Raw genomic sequence first — 25,341 nt, 5'->3', positions numbered from 1 at the left:
TAACCTGCCTCAAAACAGACAGACAACACTGCAAAATCAGTTCTGCATTGCTCCCATGATCCCTGTATCATATGCTTTTGTCTGTTACAAATTTTGACTACCAAGAATTTTTAACAAATATTGAACAAAGGTCAAAGCCCAAATTCTAAAGCTCTCAAGCATTAGGACTAATCCATATCCTTAACTGAAAATACTAGTGTATCAAAACACCAAAAAGTTCAGCAAACCCTCTGCCAGCATTATGTGCACTTTAAAATAAAAACTGATTTCAGTACTGGAATGCAAAACTCCAGACCAAGCTAAGAGATGAAAGAGTGATAAATAAATATTGCTATAAAGCCTACTGAAGGGCTTCAGAAATAAATTAAACCAGACAGGCAGTGTTAAACAGGGCTAACCAGTGTAACACATATTCCCTGCTACCACTTGTAAAGTGTTTTAAGTTCAAACTCGAAAACTCCAGTTTTGGAACATATTCATGTTCCCTCACATAACAACTTCCAGGTAGCACAGAGGTTGGTAGAAGCACACACACAGGAAAATGACAGTATAGGGGCAATGTCATAGGCCTGTCTTCTTAATGTGATATACTAGCATGGAAGAAGAGAACAGGATTAAATGGTGAATCAGGAAACATTAGTGAGAAAGAAAACCCACAAAAGCAATATTGATATAATCCTTCCCTCATAATTTGAGCGCAGCTTTTACCACATGCTACCTTAGAGCAGAGATCAGTTTCTGTAAGTTCAGATACTGTGTTAAATACAAACCTTAAGCTGTCCCTCTAGTTCTTCATTTTTTTGCTCTAAAGAAAGGCATTTTTCTTTGTACTCTTTAAGACTGGCTTCCAGCTGAGTACAGTATTCCTGCTTGTCATTCAGCTTAGCTGTAACCTGATCCAACTGAGCACTGACCTTATTTAACTCCTGGGTAAAACAAAAATACAAGGGTTGTTACTTTTTAAATAACTTCAAAAAATTACTGATGTCATATATGTTTTAAACGATCTAATGTGCTCAAATTAAAAAGGAAAATAATGTTTGTTGTTTATTCTGAGGGGCAGGAAATTGAACGGGCAAACACAAACAGGTGCACAAATTCCCTCTGTTTCACTGAAAAAAAATTTTAAAGCCTCAATATTCTCTCAAACCTTGCAGGCTCTGGGCTAAATGTTAACAAAGGTGTTTCAATTCGTAAATGGAAGAGGAACTGTAGGTAATAAAGGCACTGGCCCCTCAAGTTAGCACAGCAGTAACTAGAAAATAACGTTACAAAACCTAGATAAAATTTTTGATGTCTTTGTTTGCCATGAAATCAACAACCAAAGAGGAAAGCCATTAACATGGAAATGCTCAGCTCTCCACATATCAGAGACGATTTCGAAACATTTTGTTCAACACAAAACAAATAAATTCTCCAAGAGAGATGAACACATTCATCTAGTAACCACTATGATGACAGCTACATCAAAGCTCACTGCTCTCCAAGCAAGCTGATGTATTTAGTTAATTATTAATTGTTTAATGGCTGCAAAAAGTTATCTCCTTTTTACAGCAACTAATTACATTCCCACACTACAAAATGGTGCGATATTAACATCTGCTGGATGCTTCCATGAAGACCACAGCAGCACTGATTTTAACGATGCAAATGTTTGATTCAACAGACGGTAAAAAGCTTCACCAGGATTAAAGCCCATTAAAAAAACATGTAATTTTATCACCAGTCTTTTGAATTTTTATGTCAGCTGGCACACAGAGAATTACTTCGGAATAGTGGCAGCCGATTGGAAATTTACCTGAGTCAGCAATAGAAGTCAAGAGTTTTCGCTTCTACTGAGTGTATTCTACAGTCTTTTCTTCATAGCATACACACAGGAATTGAGTAATACCTCCAGAATACCTAAGGAAAGCTTAGGTTCTGAATGATAACCCTACAGCAAGGAGTGGACTTCCAAGTAAATTCCTTGCGCTGCAAAATATATCTGCTCCAGATAACAGTAAAAGGAAATGAATGCATATCACATAGTTAAAATAGCCTAAATGATCACTTCCCAGTGCATATTCATATGTTTACTGACTTTGTAAACTGACTATTCTTAGGCTTTTAAGCAGTTTCTAGATAACACAGAAACTTTTTATGTCGCTTAATACCTGTTGTTTATCTTGCAGTGCATGCTGGGCAGTGTCCAGATGGTTCTGTAGATCCGCTCTCTGAGCAGCTTTTGATGCTTCTGCTGAAAGTAGCAATTCAGTCTTTGCTTTTACCTAAAAGACCAATTGTATTTCACTAAAACACCTGTTTTACCATAGCTCATTCTAATTCTTTTATAGCCACCAGTAAGTTTAATAGTAAAATCAGAAGTATTCATGTGTTAGTGTATGTATCTCCCTGTAGGAAATGGGAAATCACAACCAGAATTTTTCATCACCATAAAATACAGAGATCCATTACCTGCACATCAAGTTGTGACACTTTCTCTTTACTTTCATTTAACTGACTGGTTAGTTCAGTGATGTTTGCTTCCAGGGAAAGCACACGATCTTGAGCAGCTCTTAGGTGTGCCTTTTGTTCCTGCACTTGTTCATGCAAATTCTCTTGGGCTTGTTTATGACTTTCTGATTGATTCTTCAGCTTCTCTGTCAGCTGAGTTACCTGCAGTGGAAAAAAAAAGAATGTGAGAAGGCTAGAACAGCATGTCTAAGGAAATAAAACTTAATTTTAGTGTCTTATTATGGCTCTGGAGACTCAATGCTATCACATTTCTTTTCCTGAACTATTACAGTAAAGCTATATTGTACACAACACCAGAGTTTAAATAGGTTACCAGCTGAAAATAGAAACAAAAGGGAATTGTCAATTTGGCCTTAATGTAACAGAAACAAAATACTGAGGAGACAACAGATGCAGGCTAAACTGAATTTTGGTGTTGAAAGCAGGAATTAAACCTCTTTTTAAAATGAGTGAGACAAATATATATAATATATATAGTTATATATAGTTATATTATAATTTTATTTTTTTTACAAATATATATATACATATACATATATATAGTTATAGTTATATAGTTATGTAATTTAACTATTTATAAGCACATATTACTAGCATATGTACAAATGAAACATCCAGGAATTCCTTTCCCTATGCTGATAGCATGGAAGTCACCAGAACATAAGTCCTGTGAAATTTACAGTAAGATCTTTAAAGTAAATATTAAAGAAACAGAACAGTATAGAAAAGATTAGTGTCATATCTGACGAGATATAAAAAAAAAGGAAACAAGATTCAATAACAAGAACAAACTAAAATAAACAGATCTCGAAGTTCTTACCTGTATTTGTAATGCATGGTTTTTCTCTTGTAGCTGGTTAAGAACCGCAGTTTCTCCTTCACCAGCTTGAATTTTTGCATATAAGTCCTCTCTTTCCTTTTCTAGCAGAGAGATGTTGTCCTTGCTTTTTTGAAGTAAAGCCTCAAGATTTTGAATTTTTTGGTCCTTATCTCCAATTTGTCTTAGTACTTGCTCCAGATCATTCTAGAAAAGACCATAGCAGTGTCCTTAATTACAAGGACCTTAAAAGATGGGCCTAAAAAAAGTATCTAGCATAATGAAACCCTGAAACACACTTTCACATGAGGATACCCAACTATGTTACCTGGGCTTCTCGCAGCTTCGCTGTTGTATTTTGCTGAAGCGTCTGCTGCTCCTGGTGCTGCTGCTTTGCCTTTTCTAATTGATGTTGCAATTCTGTGGAATTTGCTGCTTTTTCCTTTAGCTGAAAAAAAAACCAAAACCAAATACCAAACAAACCAGACTAATGAGTGGAAAAAGCACCACTCAGCATGCCAATTGTACTCAATGCTGACCCTGAAAGATTTTAGTGTAAACATGGATTTTTGAAAACTTGTATAAAAACAAAAATCTGTAATGCTAGCTAAATGTTCAAAATCTAATCAAAGCATTCTTTACTATTAATTGGTGAGATTCTATATCACAAGCAAGAACTATAAAACAATTATCAGATGCATGTAATTTAGCTCCCAAAAAATCTAAAACATAAGAAATTTTTAGTATGTTTTTTGCAATAGTTGTTAAGATGTAACATGACTGATAATACATACATCTGTAAAACAACATTATTATTACTATTTTTGGCAATTTCAGTAGCAACTGTCAGTCATTATTTTAGTAGCAACTTCAGTTTAGCAGTCTCTCCACTTCTATACTAGCCAAGGCTTTGCAAATTAGCTACAGAAAAGTTTAAAGCTTTGACAACATACCACTCAGATATTTGGCCAATGCCCCTACAGCCAGCAGAAAATCAGCAACATATACAAGATACTCTTTAAAACAAATAAAAATTAATAAAACAAGTGTTTTCTGCCCATCCACCCCACACAGATTATAAACTATCAATGACCTGCCGTACAATGTTCACTTTTTCTTCATGTAGGGCTTTACCTTACAAAAATATCTACCATATGGGCCTATGTGCACCTAAGTAATTTCTCATAAGACCCTTAGACAAAGCTCATGTAAAATGCACAACTTTTGTTCATTTGTTAAGCACCACAAACACACATACATCTGTAAAGACAAGCAGCATCTAAGCAGATTTTGATAATTTTAATGTAAGTCCTTGACAGTATTAGTCAAAAGAAATTCCTGTGAGAACAAACTTTATAAACTGCACTATGACCACAAGTGTGCATACAGACATATCACCAGAACCAGAACAAACTATAGAATCTGCATAAAAACCCCTACCTGCTCTTCAGCACGAGAAAGTTTTAATTGTAGGTCAGCCACCTGCTGCTCTTTGTCCATCAGTTTCTCACTGGACAGCTGCCTCTGCTCCTTGAGCCGCCCGTGCGCTTCCCCTAACTGGCGCTCTGTTTCTAGGAGTTTACTGTGCAACTGCAAAAAAGAGAGCCATCCACTTTTTCAGTCATTCTTTAGCCAACAGTGATATAGACTCATTTTCTGCAATGTTTATGTGAAGTTTTCATAACCCAGAGCAAAACAACTCCAGGACCTCCTGAAGTCATGTATATACCTCATACACCTCAGAAATACAAACCATGTTAAAAAACAGCATCAACTGCACAAGCAAGAAGAGATACTCAAAAAAGTGGGTTGGAAGGACTCAGAAACATCCTCATTTATCTACAGAATCCCTTCAAAACAAGTTACAGAGATTTAACAGAACCAGAAAGAGGGTGATCCTTCAAAGGCATATGGACTGTCATGTAAAACAGTGATGCTTTTGAGCCGTCTCAGCTTATCCAGCTCACACACTCACTCCTGTAGATCCAGTGGCTGAAATACCCTGCCTTTACTTGCTCCACTGCCTCCCAGAATACACTGTTCTGCACAGCTAGAATATTAAGAGTGTAATTTTTAGCTTGAGCTGGCTACATCAATGGCATTCATTCTCTGCAGAGAAGAGATACGTGAACAGTCAGTGTAGGGTACACAGTAACTTTGGTGGCTTACAGTCCAGTACCTTCCAGCAGCAAAGAGTAAGTAGATGGATGTGCTCCAGCTGGACACAAACCTGCTTCGTGATTTTATCAGCCATCAAAAGCAGTACTGCACCATCTTCAAAGTGCATGGATGGCCTTTTACAATTCACTGTTCTGAAAAGCTGTTTTCATAAAATCAGCTTATTCTACGTGAAACTGCCACTATAGGTCCTGGGTTGCCTCCTGCCTACTTCTACACGAACACATTCAAGGATACAATGATCTTTTACCTCAATGCAAAACCAGAGAACGGATCAGACCTTGCAGCACAGCAAGAACTTTCCACAGGTTGTGGGAAGCTATGAATGAAGCTTGCTCCCCTATGCAATAATGTCCAAGGCCCTTAAACCATTCACCTTTTAATTCTAGGTCCTCCCTTCAATACCCCTAAAACCTCCCTCATGCTTTCCTTAAATCCCTACTAAGATCTAACCAAAAGGCAGCCCAATTTTATTGTCCACTGCAAGCAATCATTATTTGACCAGATGGCTGCCTAGTGGAGCAGAAAAAGGAACAGTGATTGTGATACCATTATACTTTCCACCCAGGCATTAAAGGGGGGTAAGGCCTTTCTCCGGCTGTGTGTTTCCAAAAGAATTTAACACCAAAGAACTTAACGCTGAAGTCCTTTGGACCATCTGTCAAAATTTACCTCAAGTTATCAGACAATGCAAAAGTTTAAAGGGTTTGGAGACAGCAAAATAAATGTATCCATGACTTACCTTCTTAGAAAATCAAGCTAAATTATCTGTCCACAATCACAAAACTGTGAGTGAAAAGCTGTTTGGCATGTGGCCAAGATGCTGATTGCTAACAGTGACTGTACAGTTAAGAAAGAGACAGGAGAAGAGGGAGGACAGGCTGAGGAAAGAGACCGTAATCTCTCCTCCAGTATTGAAGAACATTTGTCTTTTCTTGCGGGATCACCAAATTATAAATATTTCCGCCTCACTAAAAATACAAACAAGAACTGTAGAAAAAAAATCTATTGAAGAAAGGGTGCAACAAGATAACTATTAACTATTCATGGCTATGTTGATACTGGGAGAAAATATTTGGAAAGAGGGAAATCAGTGAGCCACATTTTACACAAGTTACTTTTATCACAGGCATGGTTAAGTATTTTTGAAGAACTTTAAGATGACATTTAAATAAACAGAACCATAAAATCCAGGATTAACTTATGCTACAGAATGCAAAAAAATCATAAAAAAAATACCTAGACTTTAAAAGATACAATCAAGTAGATCCAAATTTTCTCAACAGAATTTATTAGGAGTTAACATTTCTTCAAAACTGAAGGAGTCCATACTCCCTTGTCCATACCCTCCTCCTACTGTCATGCTGGAACCAACACTATCACTCAAGTTTCTCCCATTAAGATCACTTCCTCCACATCACCCATATTCTAAAAAAAACAAACTTAACCAGACATGCACCCATTCAAATGAATTTTGAGAAGATGACAAAGATTCTTAGAAAATGTGATTTGACTAAACAACTACACATACACCTCCACAAACAGAATTCATTGTCTCAATGTAAGCTAATGGACTATATGCATAAAAAGGTAATTCCAGTGAAGTACCAAGTGAGTAAATACGAGAAATTTTGTCTTTTCATTACAATAGTAACTGAAATCTTCTTTGCAGGAAGAGAAAGGAAGAAATGTTTATGTTTAGCTTTTCTTTTCTTTTATACAAAAGGTACAAAGGGCTTTTTCCCTCCACTATTCTTTTACTATACAATTCTAAAACACATCCTGAAGTCCAGTGGCTTGTTGAAGATTTCTTGCTTAGGTTATCTTCCTTCCCAGCGGTATCACCAGAGAATGTGTCATGCCTCCATTTCCTTTCATAGGAATTAATTCAGCAAGGCTTTACTCACCTTCCTCCTTCATTTTCCCACCCCAAAAATCCTTCCTGAAAATGCCCTCAAGATGAAGACAGATTTCAGCTCAACCTCTTGGCTATGCTTCTGTTGCCTAGGCAGACTGAGGCAGTTTCCCCAAATGCAGATTCCTATGCAGATAACTAATATAATTATCTGCTCTCGCCCTGACAGAAGACTGATGGGAGAAGGAAAGACATTCTGGGGATGTAATACACACATAAACACGGTTTTTCCAGGTCACAGTTCTCCCAAGGTAAACTATACACAAAGAGCTTGCAACCTGATCAGTTTCAGACTTTACAAAGGGTTGAAAAGTCAGAACCACTCACTTTAAAATAAATAAGCTTTAGCAAGATTAAAATTAAGCATGTAATACTAACAAATAAAGATATCATTTTTTACATCTTAGGACTGGACATGATTGCTAATACACAAATATTTCTCCAGCCTAACACATTGCTCTCCAAAAAATGATAAACTAGATGAAACTGAATTCAACCAGCCTCAAGTTTCAAAATGCTCAATGTTATATGAAAGTCCTACTTCTCTAAGTTACTGGACACAGCAGAACATAGTTTCTGGTGGGAGGGATGCTCTGGATGTTCTCACAGCTATCAGCAACATAAAGAGAAGTTGTTTCTGGAGAAACACTAAGGGAGCAATATCAAGACTTCACATTGCCCTGCTTTTAACACTAAGTATTCCCTACTATATTAACTACTCGGTCTTAAAGCAAATCAAGCACTGTTCAGTTCTAATGTACAACCAGGACTCACTTTTCTCAAACTTCCCATAGAGCAGTAAAATAGAAGTGCTGGTTAATTACTCTCCTTCAAATAAGGAAATGTAAATGCATATGCATAAGAAACACACGTGCAGTGTAAAAACTTACCTGACTGAGCTCGCTTTGGAGTTGCAGGCCATGCTGCTCTTTTTCCTCCCTCTGCTGCTGGAGCTGTTTACATTCTGCCTTGAGATGCTGGTACTTTGTCTCTACTTCAGACAACTCTTCTTTAAGTTTCTGGCTTGCTTCTCCCTTCTCACCTAGCTCTGTCTGTAATCTCTGTATCGAGGCTTCAGAAGCAGACAGCTTTGCCTGAAGCTGTTGGCAGTCCAGGTCCTTCTGGTGAAAACTTGCCTGCACATTCTTCTTACTCACAGATACTTCATTGTATTTTTCTTCCAGCTGGTTGTAGTCCTGTTCTTTCTTCAGAAGCTTCTCAGTCAGACTCTATTAAGAGAGTTACACAGCAAGTTAAGTACAATTCTGCTTGCAGCTGTTCAATGCATTATTGAAATTTCTAAGTGTTGATGCTGAACAGTGAAGAACTTGTACAAAAACATTATTAAAGAAAATATTAACCTGTATCTTGTGTTACACAAGTTGATTCTGGAGCCCATACAGCACACAGTTTCAACTGGAAATACTGTTTTTCATATTCTCACATAAATTCACTTCCTCTTAATGAGAAGACCACACAAACTCTACTTCCGTATCCTGAAAACTAATTTGTTTTTCCTGAATGTTGAAATTAACTTTACTACAACTGCAATTCCTTGGGGAAAAGCTGAAAGGTTTTCCATGCTAGCTATCTTCTGGGCTACAGGCCCTCACTGGCCTCTGCAAGGCAAGCCAAGCCCCACAATTACTGTGCTTTAAAAATGAAGAAAAGGGAGTTCCTGCTGGTCTCAGAGAACTGGTCTTATATGTACACTTATATATACATCTGTTCTTCTCAGGATAGCTCCTAAAATATAAGAAACAGCTTTCTTGCTTGAGGTTGTACATGAGCTTGAAACACTTCGCATCAATGCACAGAAGTATCTTCCCACATAGCAACTGGATTATAAATCAATGTTCATATCAAATGTATTATATTCTATATATTCTATGTATAATGTGTTCTATCATGAATGGCTCCTCCCTGACAGATTCTCCAAGGATGGGAAACTGCTCAAAGTGGAAGCAATTTCTCTTATTGGAAGCTAGTCTTACTTTTTCCAATTTTAGGTCCAACTCCTCCAGGGCCAAAATTCCTTAGCTAGCATATCATTCCTATGGATACCACCTTTCAAAAAGCTTCATAAAGAGATGGCTGTAAACTGCCTTAAGTCACTAAAACTGAAAGAGGAAAAGTAGCTCACTGCCACTTCTCTTCTTCCTGTTCCTCAAGTGGTGTCTGGCATTAACCTGACATAGCAGAGGACTCTCTCTTAATGTGTGGTTATCTTAGGCATCAATCTGTTTCACTACATATTGTTAATGAAATACCAACATATTCAGGAAAGGGCTCTATACTGTACAGCAACATTTCTGCCAAAAGCTTGATTCATTGTTGCTGGTCTGTGGACCACAATTCTCACCTTCTCAGTTCCACACCTGATTTAGTGAGCCAAACAGAGTCATCCTGCTAAAGGTAGTTTCATTTACCAAATTTTAATTGCACCTTCTTATATTTTTTTGCAAATGCCACTTTAATATTCGATTACAATAAATACACTCTGTTTGGTCCCTGGCCTTTCCTGTTTTCCAAAGCTGACAAGGCTCCTGCTAAATACATGTATGTAATGTCCAGTTCATACACAGTGTTACATGCAAAATAAAGCAGTACACATCTTTCTCCTTGTTTCTTTTACCCCTTTTCTCCCTTTTTACCCCCACAATACATGATTTCTAAACGCAAATACAAAACACAGCAAGCTCAAAGAGCTCTGATAACAGCTCTTAAAGAAAATAAGTTGAGAAGTTTCTGGAATTAATTTTCATTTTGTACCATTCATGATGCCAATAAATGGCCTGAAAAATATGACAAATGTACAATCTAAAAGCTAAGAAACTGGAAAACCAATGAAGAGAGCTCAGAATATCTTTCAAATCATGATTTTTAGGCAAATATATTATTTCCAGGGGTACTACTTTTAATGTATGAGATGGCAATACTGCTTAATGATAGCTAAGAATAAACTGCAGCAATTAGAAATTTGCAATCATCACAACCCAAAGAATTTCAGTTGTAGCATATGATGATCACTAAAATATAGTGTTTGCTTGTGCATTATAACAGTTCAGTTGTTAAACAAAATGGCAAAGGAATTCTCAGCTTCTGCAAGAAGTTAGGCTTCAGTGCTTCCCAAGGCAATGTGTGATGTGTTTCCATTTTAATGTGAGCTAACAAGCATAGGAAATAACAGCATTCTCACCTGATTCTTCTGTTCTAGCTCTTTGACTGAACTCTGAAGTTTTTGCAGCTCCTGAACATACACAGCTACCTCCTGAGGTCCTTTGGCAAGTTCAGCTCTTAACTGGTTAATGGTAGCCTGAAAAGACAAACAGAAAAATCCACATATAAAACAAAGATTTGCATGCATAATCCAACAAAAGCCAGATGTCTGGTAGCAGAACAAAAATACATCTTCTATACAAATAAAAAGCCTAAGAAAAAAAATCACTTGTAAACTAAGCTCAGAGCACCATCAGAAGTATCACTGAGCATAATTTCCCAGCTGAGATTCATTTATGCCCTATTTTGGAAGACAAAAATCTGACCCAATCCGATAGCAAATGCCAGGTTGAGCCCAAAACTGATGAAAATCGTAACAGATTATGCATTGATAATTATCACAGTTCTAGCCTAAGGTGAAACCTTTCCAAATCATTGCAGTTACATGGCCAAAATCTTGGCCGATCTAGGAAGGGAAACGTGCTGGAAAAGGCTCTAGAAGCAAGTCTGGCATATGATGCAAACTTGGTGTTTGACTTCTGGACACACCAACCCTGCAGGTCTTCATAATCAGAGGAACAGTACTACCCCATTAAACAGCATCAGTACAGAACAGAATATATCAATGACTGCACCGTATTTGAATGCAGTAATGGAAGAAAACAACAAAAGCACTTTTAGGGCATGGCTGCCCTAAAACATGTTGTGTATTCGTGCACTCATTTCAAATACACTATATAGTAGTGACCTTTATAAAGAAGTTTTCTTTCCTATTGTTCCTGCAGAGATTTCAGCACAAATGCATAAATACTGAATTCAAGAGTGAACTAAATCAGAACAGAAGTAGCAGACAATAACCATCCAATTTACAACCTTCCTACAGAAAAAGGAACACCAAAGAGAACACAAGAACACAGTATATGACTGCATATAGGTAACTGACTTTCTGTAATGCTGTGCTTTACAAAGCTGTTTCACAACAGAGTTGTTAGTTAAAACACATCCTAGGATCAGTCTTTTTCTGACCAACGTTCCAGGATGTTATCAGAAAACAGTACGGATATTTCATACTGAGAGAATATAATGCAGAAAATGTGCAGAAGGTTGCAAAGGACACCACTGCAGCCTTTCCAACTAGAATCATAATTTATGTGCATGAAGATCCATTTCTTGTTCACAATTCAGTAAGACCATCCCACATTTCTTTCCTAACAGGGAAATACCCTGGGTAAATATTCAGTCCTGACATTTTCTTGCTGATGTGTCTGTATGAATAACGAACCATTAAAAAAACAGGAATGCTTCTGTTTAATAACATCTTGAAATTATCTTGATATGGCAGAAATTTTCTATAAGAATAAAATGCTTTCCAAAAAATTTACCTCAAATTTAGGTGTATCTACTAGAGAGCAGAAAAATAAAATGGATGGGTGAAAGATGGAAAGAAGCAGTCACAAAAGCTGTAGTAGGCACACTTCCTCAAATTTGTTTTATAAATATTCCAGTGTTTCTAATACCTTTGCTTAGTGGGAGGGAATGAAACAAAAAAAACACTAGTCCCAGCTTTATTAAATTTACCTACAATTTGGGCTACTAATCTTGTTTATTTCTGTGGGCACTCAAGTTAACAATGAAGCCGAGGTGCTACATTTAATGAAGATTTATCAGATACTGAAACAAATCCCAATAAGCAGAGATTCACAGCAATGCTTAGCTCCAAAGCAGTGCAGCTGTTTTCATAACACGTTTACTATACAGGCGCCACTATAGCGAAAAACTAAAGATGAAAGGAGCCACTCAGTATGAATATTCATCTGAGAGACGTAGATGCCAGTTTCAGGTACAGCTCTGAAAAAGAGGTAAAAACACCCAATAGATTTAGGTGACAACTGTAGAGTATACTATTTTTCACATCCCTCTCCTGCAGTATTTGAAGATGCTCATATAGGGCTAATATGATTTTTGTTATTTTCACCCATACTGAGCTTTTACCTTATTTTAAAGATATTCACTTTGAAAACCAGTATTAGTATATGTATCCTCAGCCAGCCTGTAAAAGCAGCCAAGGATGGTGTAAAAACCGCTTTAAAATTTCAGTCCTTGATGTGGTCTTGAAGAGCAAAGCTGAGATGAAACATGGCCAAACACTTAGGTCAAAACTTAAACATGCCTACTTTGGGGGAACAGGAGCAATTCATGCTTCTGTGAGAACGTTTTTAAGATGAAAGGTTTTTGTTATGCCCATGTGATTGTCATTTTATCTTCACATTAGAATTAAATATCCAAAACCACAAAAGACTATAGAGACAGTATTCTGAAATGAAATTTAAATTCTGCAGCACAATTGTGGGATCTCACAGTTAAGACCAAATTACAGTTGTGCAGCAACTTTACATGGCCACATAACCACATAACATTCATAACACCAACTGTGATATTTGTTTTTCACATCTGATAAAGAGCTTGCCATACATAATTCTAGCCTGAAAACAATGGTAGATTCACATTTAGTACAATACTGTACCTGTGTATAGTTCCTGGAGATAAACATATCTGTTGGGGGGCAAAACAGAAAGGAAAACCCTAAGGAGTTTGGAACAATACCTGGCAGCATTTCTCTAAATTTTTACAGTGCAAAGGAAGGGATGGAAAGTTAAAACTTCAGTCATGAAATCTAGGGCACATGAAACCCCAGAATAAACTATGTCAGAAATTCTTCACATCCATGAATCCCAACAGGACAGAGTATACTAGGAGTCCTACAGAAACTGTAGGCATTCCCTCATGTAAGCTGGGGAATATTGCAAGGACCACACTTCATGAGAGACCACAGCTCTGCAGTGACAAGTTTTGCTGCCATTGCTGCATTGGTGGAGGACAACAGAAAAAGCAGAGGGCAAAATTAAAAGGTCTCAAACACACCTGACATCTTTAGTAAAGATTGTTACATTGCCAAGTAATCTACTAGTAATCTATTAACCAACCCACCAGTGAGAGCAACACTTAGCAAGAGAGTTCTTCTGCAGGTATGGATTTAGTAACTCCTCAGCAGAGTAAATTCTATGTTAGACAGAAGTCTTTTTGGTGATACTGTATTTTTATCAGGATTTCTTGCAGTTATCTCTGTCAGAGATTTCCCTCACTATCATGGTAAACATCAAACAGGCTTTAGCCAGGAGCAGCTTGAGACAGTTTGAGAAGTAAAGTTCCTCTAAAGATCCAAATCTGAGCTGCTGCATCCCTTTTTCTCTGTTTTGTATAGAAGTTGTAACTGGTAGAAGAGCAGAGTCACCACAACCTTTGGAGAAGTGAGAAGATTCAATTAAGAAAGATGCTTTTTCATTGTGATTAATTAATATTTTCCATTTTCATATGATAACCACAGCAAAGCTAGAACACACCTCTTTAGGTACGATTATTACCTCAGAGTTAGCCTGCTCTGCCTGCAAGTGCTTGCACTCATCTTTCAGCTTTTCAGATTCTCTTTCACGTTCCAGAGTCATTTTATCCATCAGTGTTTGAACTTGGACCAGCTCCTTTTTCAGGACAGCCACATCTTCCACACCAGGCCTTTGCAGCTGAAAAGTTGTGAGCAGTGAGCAGTATCACATTGGCAGACATGCAATGTCATTTCTAAAAATCTACCAAGTCATCAATTTATAGACAAGGTGACATATACAGTATTACAGCTAGGCTTAAAAAAAAAAAAAAAAAAAAGAGAAAGAAAACTCCCCCCAAAAAAACCCAAAACCACGGAGAAGTGCTTATGATTCCCAAAGAAAACAGGACTTAAGGGCTAGCTTTTAGTTTTTGTCTGCTAAACTTAGAATTTGTTGATTGATTTCAACCAAATCTGACAAATGGAAAATTGTCTCAAAGACTAAGTTTCTGTAATTTTTATGTACGTAGATGGTTAGATATTAGTCTTGAAGAATTATTTCAGAGAATCACCACAGACAAAACAAAAGGGCAGCTGAAGGCAACATCTTGAAGATACTATCAGATATGGCTCACACCAAACCCAGAGGTAAAATCTGTTGGCAATTGCATCTCAAGCACCATTAACATCCCTCAACATGAAACACTATGGAGGAAGAGGAGAGGGATAGCAACTAGGGCACCAAAGAAAGCAGAGAGGAGGAATGTTGGCATCTCTAGAAGAGTAAAGGAACAGAAAAAAGATAAGAAGGAAAAGGGAAGACAAGAAAAGAATGGAGCAGGAAGGAATGGACAGGTCCAGTATCTGGGCAAGGCCAATAGGTCCTTGAGGGCAGTCAGCTGCAGGGAAGAAGGGGGATAAACAAGTCCTACTTTCCTCCAGAGTCTAAGCAGTAGCTGAGTGGGAGAAACTAGGAAGTTCCTTGCACTACTGCTTTAGAAGGGGCCCAACTTGCTGAGTCGCTGGGATTGCTCCCTGAAGCCATGGCTGTATATAAAAGTCATCAGGAGCCAAAATCCTGGAATACACACACATTGGCATTATCAGCCAAGCACAAGAGGGACAAGATTAACATAGGCATGATGATGACAGCTGCCAGTTTTTCAGCCACCGTGTCACAAAACACCTCTCTGAGCACTTCTTAAAAATGCAGCTGTCCAAGGTCAGTCAGCACATACCACCTCATGGAAAAAGAGGGACCTAAAGATAGCTGTGGAAGTCAGCAGTGGCATGCTCCAAGTTCAGGTCTTACACCTATACATGTAAGATACTGCAGAAATGCTGAAGGGTAGAGCATCAAACAAGAAGATTATAACATAATGTAGGGTGAATTTTAGTATATAAGTCAGAAACAACATACAGTTTCTCACTGGAAAAACACTGAAAATGCAGATCAAAAACAACGGTACTCTGAATTTTTTCAGCCCACAAGCAGACATCTTCACGTTCAACAGAGGTTTGACTGCTTTAAAACTGTGTTTGCAAGCATTTAAGTAAACTCTCTTGACCTGAAAATAACAAAAACATTAATGTGATGTGAATACCAGCTCTGTCTTTAAGTCTTCTACTGTACTTCTCTCTTTCTGTAGTTCTTGTCTCAGGTTTGTCACTTTCTGCTCTGCACCTTCCCGAAGGCTGATTTCTTCATCATACTTTGATTTAAGATCTAATAAGAAAGAAGTTGAATAAATTATCCCTTTCACAAATTGCACAAGTAAAGAAGAGAATTAGATCTCATGCTAATACACTTACCCACAATTTCAGTGGCCAGTTGTGCTGCTTTTTGCTCAAATAAGTCTTTCATTTGCTTAATGTTAAAATTTTCTACTTGGATCTCTTCTAGTTGCCGTTCTAATGATTCTATTTCCATAAAAAGAACAGTATTATTTTCTAGAAGAACTAGGACAATACAGTTCTTCATGCCCATAACTAACCACGAAAGGTGAATATGCAATCCAAAATCCCTTAACATCCAACCATCTTAGCAAAGTGAACAACTGTACTGAAGTTAAGTATCTGCAAGCATGATGTCACTGTCACTAGCTGAGTACTCTGCAGGATTAAGAACATATTGGTTTTCATTGGTCACAAATAGCCCTTCAGATCACTGCAACATGCTGTTGAATTCCAAGCCCTGAACTGTAATTAAAAGCTTTAATCAATATCAGTCAGATAGTTGATGTACAAATAGGGAAAATTTTATTCTATGAGTGCCTCATGGAGAAAAACATAGAGCAAAAATTATGGGTCTGCAAAACAAAAAAAAATTCATTGTTTTCTTTGTTAGCAACGAGCACAGAAAAACACCAAATAAAACCATCACTGAAAAATGCTATAGTTTAGATAGTATAGTGCTATAGTATATATCTGACTGCTTGAATATATGAAATTATTTTAAAAGTGTTCAAAATGTCTCATGAGAACTGCTTTTAGATTCAGGAGAACTCCTGTTTTGCTTCTAAAAATTTGAAACCCTGAGCCCCTGGAACATTTCCCCAGACTATTGCTTACGGCAAAGAGCTCTTCATAGATCTTACAATGGAATTTTTTGCCAGTAATTGTAACATTCCAGCTTTCTAGCTCTTTAATTTACCAAAAGTGCTAATTTACTTAATAGCTAAACCAAAATAAATTCCAAAGCAGTGCAGAAATTAATATAATAAAATGTTAGCCACCTGTAGACGTAGCTGTTGTCAATCCATCAGACTTAGAATCCTTAAGAAAACAGAATAAATGCACCATTAGACAGTAGGAATAAAAACTACTACTTCCAAAGTTCATCCGTTTTTTGGAAAAGACAGGGAAATTTGACAGACTTCTGTGCTCAAATACTGCACAGCAGTATAAAAATAACTGAATTCAAACAGTTACATCTGGAAGACTGGAAAAGCCCAAGATGACTTTTCATTTCATATATACTATTAAGGTTCCACTTGTAAGACTTCAGTAGGAATCCCCTCCCCCTCCCTTCCTCAGTATAGAAATCTGTCCTAAAAACAGAGGTTACAGACATCAAAAAGTACATCCTGAGAGGGTGTTTTGTCAGAAAGCAATTTCTGAGGTTTGTAACTATCCAGCATCTAAGTAGCTCATAGTAATAAATACCCTTTAGGGCACAACACACCACAATTTGCCTTGCCTTATTTTTTGAGCTCATCTGGATACCTATGAAATCCCACTGCTGTTTTCCAAGAGTTCTTACAAGAAAGACTTCATAGCCTTTTCTCATAAAAGGTGAAATACCACATTCAATTTATTTATTTAATAAACTGAGTTCTAAATAAGCCCAACAAAAGGAAAAGTCTGAAATGAACTTGTAGTGAGTAGTATGGAAGAATCATTATCTATTCCAACTTTGTTCTTTACATTTATATATACAGTTATATTGTGCAGAGATAACTAGCTTTGTTTTCAAGAACATGTCAATATTTAAATTACAGAACTAACTAAATCAGGCCACGTGCCTTACAAAAAAGGTTTTAATCTTCAATGTCAATGCTGACGATAAACCTGCTTCAAGTATTTTAAAGCAATTACTTGCTGCCGCTGCCCCTGCAATTTCTCTAGTTCTTTCTTCAGCTCTTCTGAATACCACCTCTCCTCCTGAGGGGGAAAATGACAAAAAAAAAGGACATGGGGAGAGAGACTATAAATTTGGTTGCTTAAGACAGTGGAACACTTCAATTTGAAACAAAGAACCAAGTGCAAGTAAAATACATTTCCAACCTTCAGCGAAGCTTGCAAGTCTTGGACTTCTTGTCGGAGCAGTGATACTTCATCTCTGAATAAATATATCCACAGAGTGGAGAAAATGAATACACAGTGGTTATAATTTGTCAATTACATACAGGTTGTAATGTGTGTTAAGTAACTGGACTGATAGCCATGTACTGCATAAATATAACTTACATAATTATAAATAGTTATTTTTAGTTTTTTTTGAAACTTGGAACAAAGCAGATTAATATCACTTTGCACATCACTTGAAAAATGCTAAACATTACATGGATAAGTAAGAAATAGATATGAAAAAAGTCTCATGAAAACAGAATGTAAATCGAAATCACTGCATCAGCTCAACCACGAGTTCAGAATGACAAAGCTATGCATTGGAACATTTGACTGTTTTGCATGCCTTTCTACAAAAAGGACAGGTTTATTCTCCTTCACTTCCCATATCACGTAAAGGAACACTGCTAAGTGACAGCATGCTATCTTACTCCTGAAATATGCCGCTACATAATTTTCCATCCACATAGCAATTTGGTATGCCCCACAGACACATTCACTTAATGGTCTGAATATTTAAAGCCTTAGAATTTTAAATTCTCAAATTTCATGCTCAAGCCTCCAGCCACGCAAGAACACAAGATCCAAGGCTATAACTGTTAGTAATTGATTCACATAGCACCCTTCAAAATCACAGGTCTCCTTACAGAGTTGCACAACTATACACACAAGGATAATGTTGCATTACTGAGATACAGCCACTCCAAATCAAGAATACAAGGGTCATTAAAATAATGCAAAAATACTCTTTCTTATTGTTTGTACAGTGGCAACACTAAGGAGTACACAGAATATATACATGGGGGTACCAGTGCCAACAAATTCTCTCCGTTTTATACCATACAATTTTATTGCTGCTGGTGTGCACTATCCCCTCCTCCACAGATGTTCTTTTAAATTATCTCATACTTAGGAGAAAAGAAATCACCAAAGCAAGTTATTCCTTAGCTAAACTGGTGACGAATAGATTCAATCTACATTAGCATATTAACAGCAGGTCAGGGTCATCAAGTAGCAAGTGAAACATGCATTTGAACCAGTGGAGCAAGAACTCCATGGACCAATTTTAATGACAAAACAAACATGGGATATTGGAAGATTTACTTTTTCCAGAGGAAAATTTTTTATGTATACATCATTCTGCCTGTGTGAGACATTCACTGGAGGTTTGCAAATACAACTTCACTGAGGCAAGTGTAGCTGTATTCTAAAACCTGTACATTGGTTGTGGGTGGAGAAGAGGGAGCTGCTTTCTCACCAGTACGAGTAAGTAAATAAGCTAAGATTCAGATCTAAGATTATAAATAAAATCTCAAGCAGGTGAAAACAGCTGTATTGCAGTTGGGCTGAACATACAACAGACCTGCAATACAAACCATTTAAGATGCTCTGGTCTCCCCGCAGACTAAAGGGTTTGAGTTGTATAAAGCTAGTTTGTAGAAGAGGGGAAGGTGGAGGGGAGGAGAAAGGGAAGAGTTTGTAATGTAAGGAGCCTTCTACAATAGTTGCCTTGTATCCCCAAGAAAATTTTCCTTGACAGTTTTAAGATGAAACCTAAATTCAGTTTAACCAGTGGAAAATGAATGGGAGGAATTAGTGTAAGGGATCACTACAGGCACTGTAACTTTGCTTTTCTTCCCGTCATCCAAGTCCTCACCAAATCTCCTTTTCTGCTAGGGCTGACAATCGCTTCCTCCTCCCAGTACATCTGAGTCTACAATCTGGAAAATCCGTAGTGCCTTTTCATTATGCTCCACTCGGTTTCCCACTTCTAATGCCAGTGGCTCCACCCTAGTACTGAGTACTGACGGCCTTGCTGAATCACACTAGGGGGAGTTACACGATTTACTCTTGGAACTTATTCATCATAGTTTACTGGGGAGTGGGAGGAAGAGGAAACTGTGTAATTCACAGTACTTAACTTTTCCTATTAACTAAATATGGAATTTTACCTCCCAGTCTTGGTCCTAAGTACTGCAAACAAGCTTCACACATGGAGAGCAAATGAAGTGGCTCCCTGCTGCAGGCTGCAATATTTCTTTAATACAGAATTCCAGGGCTTGGAAAAACATATTTATGTTGAATGAGAGTTTTCTCAAGCACGCATGCAAATGAGTAGCATTAAAGAATGCCACACTAATAGGAAAATATAGCTCATGTGTTACAATGTGGCACTCACCAGACTCCCTTCATTCCATCAAAACTCCCTGACCTTGTCCACTTTTTCAATTATGTGAAAGGAAACAAAACTACTTGTCCTTAAACTGTCAAGAGCCAGGGAAAAAAATAACTGTATTTCACCAGTCAACAACTGGTTGACATTGGAAACTTGCAGCCATAAAGTAAGTATTTTATAAACTACATAAACAATATAGTTATGACCAATAATTCCCCCATATGAATGCTATTATCCTACTAATGCATCACTTCAGTTCTAAGTTGAATTACTTCAAAAAGACTTAAATCAGGCCTAAAGAGAAGAAGTATTTATTATTGAATAAATGTGCACATCAGAAGCCCAATATGACTTCACTAGTACCCTATCACTTTTATAAAGGCCCAATTTTGATTTCTTTTGAAGCAGCAGCTGAGAGAGAAGCCAGCTATTCACAAGGAAGGAGTCATCCAAGACCTCTGCTAATGCTGGCTCTTACTGGCTTGCCAGCTTTGCTCAGTACTGGGGAGATGCAGATCTGCATTGGCATAACAACTGAAACATGTTCTCTTCCACACTCTTTTCTCACTGAAGAGCCACCCTCTCTTGAGTTAGTTACATAAATGTATGTATTTCTTTCAATGTAATTATTTGTCATTTTGGGTCACATTTCTGCTTGTGACAAAACATTTGAACTGCGTACTTCCCAGGATCAGCAGAAGCCACAGGGTCATGTGCTGTGTACCTCTGTGCTGCTCACTCTGACTCTCCTGAGTACAAATCGGAGGAGTCCAGGGGAGTGTGACAAAACAGCACCATGGATGGCTATTTACAACAGTGCAAAACAAGCACTGAGCAGAAGAAGAATTAGCAGGAAGCAAAAGGAAGCCTACGTAAATTTTACCCGCAAGAAAATCCTTCCCAAAGCAACACAGACTACTCAGTTAAACACTTCTAGAGAAAGTTTCACGTTATCAGTTCCTGCCACATACTGCTGCTCTCAAAAATAAAACAACTTGATTTGCTTCCTAGGGATGCATTTAACAATACAGTTTTGACAAAAAAAATCAAATAAACTAATTGAGATTTCTGAAGATTAGCATGGAGTTTCTGAAAAACAGCAGAATTACTGGCACAGACAGAAACTTCTGCGATTTGCAAATAACTAGGTAATAAGGGAAGCTATTTAGGCAAATACTGATATTGCAATTACCCAGTAAGTACCCTAATTAACTAGGGACAATATTGGGTTTCTCCTATATCGTTAGGGTGGTCCTCCCCACTCTCTAATGATGATATTTCAGCTCTCTGTCAGAAATTAGGAGGAACCTGTATTTCTTTTGCCACAATTGTAAAAATCATTCTGGTCTGCAATATTGCATTGTCAGCTGAATCAGAAACAGGTGGCTTAGTATCATAAACACATGTATCTGATTTTCACTTACTGTCAGATCAGTATCACACAATGTAAGTTACAAGCTGCCTTTTCATTCTAGTTGCAAATGGGACGTGAACATTTAAATACTTGACTACGTAAGTTCAAATTAATAACACCTTCAGTGTAACTAGAAGCAGCTCAACACTGGCACAAAAGCACATGCACAAATGAGTAGTGTTTCACCTTTCTGGTGACAGATGACCTTCCCCTCCATGAGTTGAATCAATGCCAGAATTATGGACTGCTTCATAGTGCTTGAACAGCTCCTCCGCTGATCCATGAGACTTCATACAGAGAGGACAAATAAAGCCCTATTACAAAAAGGAAAAACACACAAAAAAATATGAGAGACGGGCTTTTTTCCACCTTATTTTTATACATAACTGTAAATTGTTTGCACATTTAAGAAGTAGTAAATGCAATTTTGAAGATTCATTGTAATTCTTGCATGCTCTGATAGCAGTTTCTGCAATTAAAAAGTTAGAAAATGCCTACAAAAGTCATATTCCATTCAGTGAGTTTTTTTCCCCAACAGCATTACGTACTAGCAACAAAATTTTATTTAGCAAAATAAAAAGGACTGCTCTGCAATTTCTTCCCTGCCCCCCATCCAACAAAATAATTTTCCATACAACTTTTCATAAAACCACATTCTTATTCCAAATAGAAGGTAGCATCTAGAGTTTGGTCTTTAAAAGGGATATGAAGACCCTCTCTAAAGCACAGTTATTCATAACCAATTACCTCCATATTGAAACTACTGATTTTAATATAGGCCAGACAACTAAGAATCACTTTTTACCTTTCATAGAATTAATTGATAAATGCCATTCAGATAAATACCACATTAAGAAAATCAGATCTCCACAGCTGTAAGAATCATAAATCATCCATTTTCTTTCCAGCATATATACTATAGGCTTACCAGAGTGGAAATTGAGCAGATCTATGCCCTCGCTCTACCCATTAGCCCACAAATGAAAACAGTAAGTGTTATGCACATCTTTATGTATCTCTCAACATTTGTGGAGTGTCCAGGCTGCCACTTACCAGAAGTACCATCCACCTCATTTTTCACAGTTTATTACATCTGGTGTTGACTGCTGGACTTTATACTGGTTCCTCACTCATGTGGTTATCGTGCGAAGCCAGAGCCCAATTTCCATCTACATTTAAGCCCATAATGTAACACAGTAGCAACACTGAGACATTTCAGAGTAAGAGCTAAAAACCTCGTCTCACATTAATGGCTCCCTATAAATCCAAGCAGTGCAAAAGGGGCCTCGTGTAAGTGGGGTGCCTGTCTTTAAATTTTTTAAGGCCCTCTGTTTCTTTAATTCATTTCAAATATGCATTTTTACATTTAGATGTTATCCTTAAGTTTTTTATGCCACTACAAATTGTAGTGTGCTCCAACACTAAACCAAGGCTCTCCAGTATCCAAGATGAGATTACTCCTCTAAATGAGATTATCACACTTCACCTAGAACAGGCTCCCACAAGATTTATGACAACACATGAAGAATTTTGACACTTTGCATTTGGACGCTAATGGACAAGCCACAACACTTTAAATATTAGCACAAAGTAAATATACCGAATGTGTATGTTGATAACCACAACAGCACTCATTTATTAACTTGGCATTCATAGTATTTTGTTTCATTAACAACAACCTAACATTTACATGGTTTTAACCCAAGAAAACTACCATGTCCAACTACTCAAACGCAGCCACAGCTTTGAACAGAGCCTTCATAACTTCTATAATTTATTTAGTGTTTCAGAAATTAATTACTAAATACAGTTGCTTGTCAAGTCCACCACATACCATATGGAAAACTAGTTTTGTTACAACTAGACCAAACAAAACAGTATACTCTTTCCTAAGCAGGAAACAGGCATTTAACCTTAACAACCATTTATTTATTCGCAGAGTTGATCAGCACAGTTTCACTCCAGATTAAACCAAGTTAACTCATATATAAGCATACATGCCAAAACAGCTACAGAAAATTTGTTCAGCTATTAGGTTCCCAGTAATGTTTATCTGATACAATTAGCATATGATGCCAGTGAGAGTCACTCTGAGTGCAAGAACCAGAGGGAGCTTCCTAGCACACAGCAAATGGCAATGAACCATAGGGGTCACATAATACGGGATTGGGTTTTTTTCCTAGTAGGTCAATATGAAAGCAGTTTCATACAATCAGAGTGCAACAGCATCCTTTTGGGATGAAACTCTACTAAGCAGTTCTCAGTGTTATGCTTAGTTTCTCAGTGATGGGAAGGTCTGCTGTTTCATAGAGAAAACTATATGGTTCTCATAATTCCAGTAAGCGCATCTAGAAAGAATGAGTGTAGAAAATTGCTCTGGCCTCTCCTTCCTTTGGCCCTTTACTTCTTTTTATTTAAACAGCAAAGTCCATTTCTTTGCTAGGTTTTTTGCTGTTGTTGTTATTTTTGTTTGGGTTTTTGTTTGGTTGGGGGTTTTTTGGGTTTTGTGTTTGTTTTTTGTTTGTGGTTTTATTTTGCTTGGGGTTTATTCTGTGGAAAGAGGAGCCCTGGAGAAGAGGAAAGAATAGCTTACATGTGCAGTTAGCCCAGGGGGACAGCAATCATTCATCTCAATTATTGGGCAAAGCCAGCCAAGATTTCCCAGGCAGGCAGATTTTAAGGCGAAGTCCACAAGGACAAGGGGCCAGAGGCAGAGCAGAGCTGCTGAGCCAAGGGAACGTGCTGTAGTTGTGAGCCTGCAGGGTGGATGGGAGCTCTGGGAGGAAGCTGTTATCAGCAGAGGGGGACAAAACCTCCTCTTCTTCTTGTTAGAAACTGCCTTCCTCTCACACAGGCAGCGACACAGAGTGCATCACCCACCAGTCCCAGGCTCTCCACCAGCACTGCCACGATCATGGCTGGCCTCAGTTTTGGGGGACCTGGCACTGTTGGAGTCAGGTCTCACATGCACCCTTAATTTAATGCAGCTTTTTCTAGAAGTCTGACACACAGGCTCTAACAGAGTGAGGTGTCACCCTTCTGCAACAAGGTGCCCCTGCCATGGGAAATGTCATCTTTCCTGTACAGAGGTGGGCAGGAGCACCAGCTCCTACAGATGCAGGCACTAACACTCATACATCAGAGCCTTAAACTGCATGAACCCAGGCACCAGCTGCATCTCACAGGCTGATAATACCCAATGTTGACTCTGATGTCAGCAGCACTAATTCAGTTCTCTTTAGAGTAGGAAAACCAGAATCATCAGGATCTTCCTGGTACCAGGCAGTAAAAGGCAGAAGTATATAGGCTTCCCGGACCTGTAACTATCAGCCCCAGTGGCTATCTTGTTTGGAAAACTGGGTTGGTGGATAACTAATTTTATCTCTTAAAAAAAATTAAAATTAAATACAGACAAATAAAAAATCTCTCTCAGTATCACCTTGAGATTGACTTTGTAAATATGTTCAAAAGTGTATTTTACTATTCAAAAGACAAACATGTAAGAAGAGGGGAAGAAACCTGATGGTCTGAGATGCTTAAATTTAGTGAACATTTTTGTCATTTTCAAGGAATTTATATCAGGTCCAACATATTTGTACATCAGGACCACGTCTGTCTTGGGTAAAGAGGAGACTGTGTAGCTACACACAAGAGATGCAATACTGGTCATCACAGCTTGGGGCAGGAGCTGAGGCATCCTTCCCAGTAAGCCTGCACCTGGGTACCTTAACTAACGTTAAGGTAGCTAACTAGATGCCTTTACAGAAGAAGCAAGTATGAGAGTACCTTGACTTTTGCTCAGTTTCCTTTAAACACGCACTTAGGGATTACTTTGCATAAAGCACAGCCACGGAAAAGCAAAAGGTATCTCACATTCTTC

At 37.8% G+C, this 25,341-nt stretch overlaps 1 protein-coding gene across 2 annotated transcripts in view; it reads right to left on the bottom strand.

The window, feature by feature from the left end:
* Window positions 1-25,341, bottom strand: part of EEA1 (early endosome antigen 1) — a 64,165-nt gene that overhangs the window by 20,868 nt on the left and 17,956 nt on the right. For both annotated transcript variants that reach the window (XM_048302520.1, XM_048302522.1), the window contains 15 exons: window positions 21,648-21,775; window positions 17,809-17,863; window positions 17,620-17,685; window positions 16,758-16,797; window positions 15,835-15,942; window positions 15,627-15,748; window positions 14,066-14,221; window positions 10,624-10,740; window positions 8,315-8,653; window positions 4,772-4,921; window positions 3,660-3,779; window positions 3,335-3,538; window positions 2,455-2,655; window positions 2,154-2,267; window positions 771-926 (listed from right to left, as the gene is read on the bottom strand). In XM_048302520.1, the coding sequence (XP_048158477.1) occupies window positions 771-926; window positions 2,154-2,267; window positions 2,455-2,655; window positions 3,335-3,538; window positions 3,660-3,779; window positions 4,772-4,921; window positions 8,315-8,653; window positions 10,624-10,740; window positions 14,066-14,221; window positions 15,627-15,748; window positions 15,835-15,942; window positions 16,758-16,797; window positions 17,620-17,685; window positions 17,809-17,863; window positions 21,648-21,775 (2,076 nt within the window). The remainder of the gene's footprint in view (window positions 1-770; window positions 927-2,153; window positions 2,268-2,454; window positions 2,656-3,334; window positions 3,539-3,659; window positions 3,780-4,771; window positions 4,922-8,314; window positions 8,654-10,623; window positions 10,741-14,065; window positions 14,222-15,626; window positions 15,749-15,834; window positions 15,943-16,757; window positions 16,798-17,619; window positions 17,686-17,808; window positions 17,864-21,647; window positions 21,776-25,341) is intronic.

Source organism: Corvus hawaiiensis, chromosome 4, assembly GCF_020740725.1.
Source record: "Corvus hawaiiensis isolate bCorHaw1 chromosome 4, bCorHaw1.pri.cur, whole genome shotgun sequence".
NCBI lineage: Eukaryota > Metazoa > Chordata > Aves > Passeriformes > Corvidae > Corvus > Corvus hawaiiensis.
The sequence above is the reverse complement of the archived record's forward strand: the minus strand, read 5'-3'. Positions and strand labels throughout refer to the sequence as shown.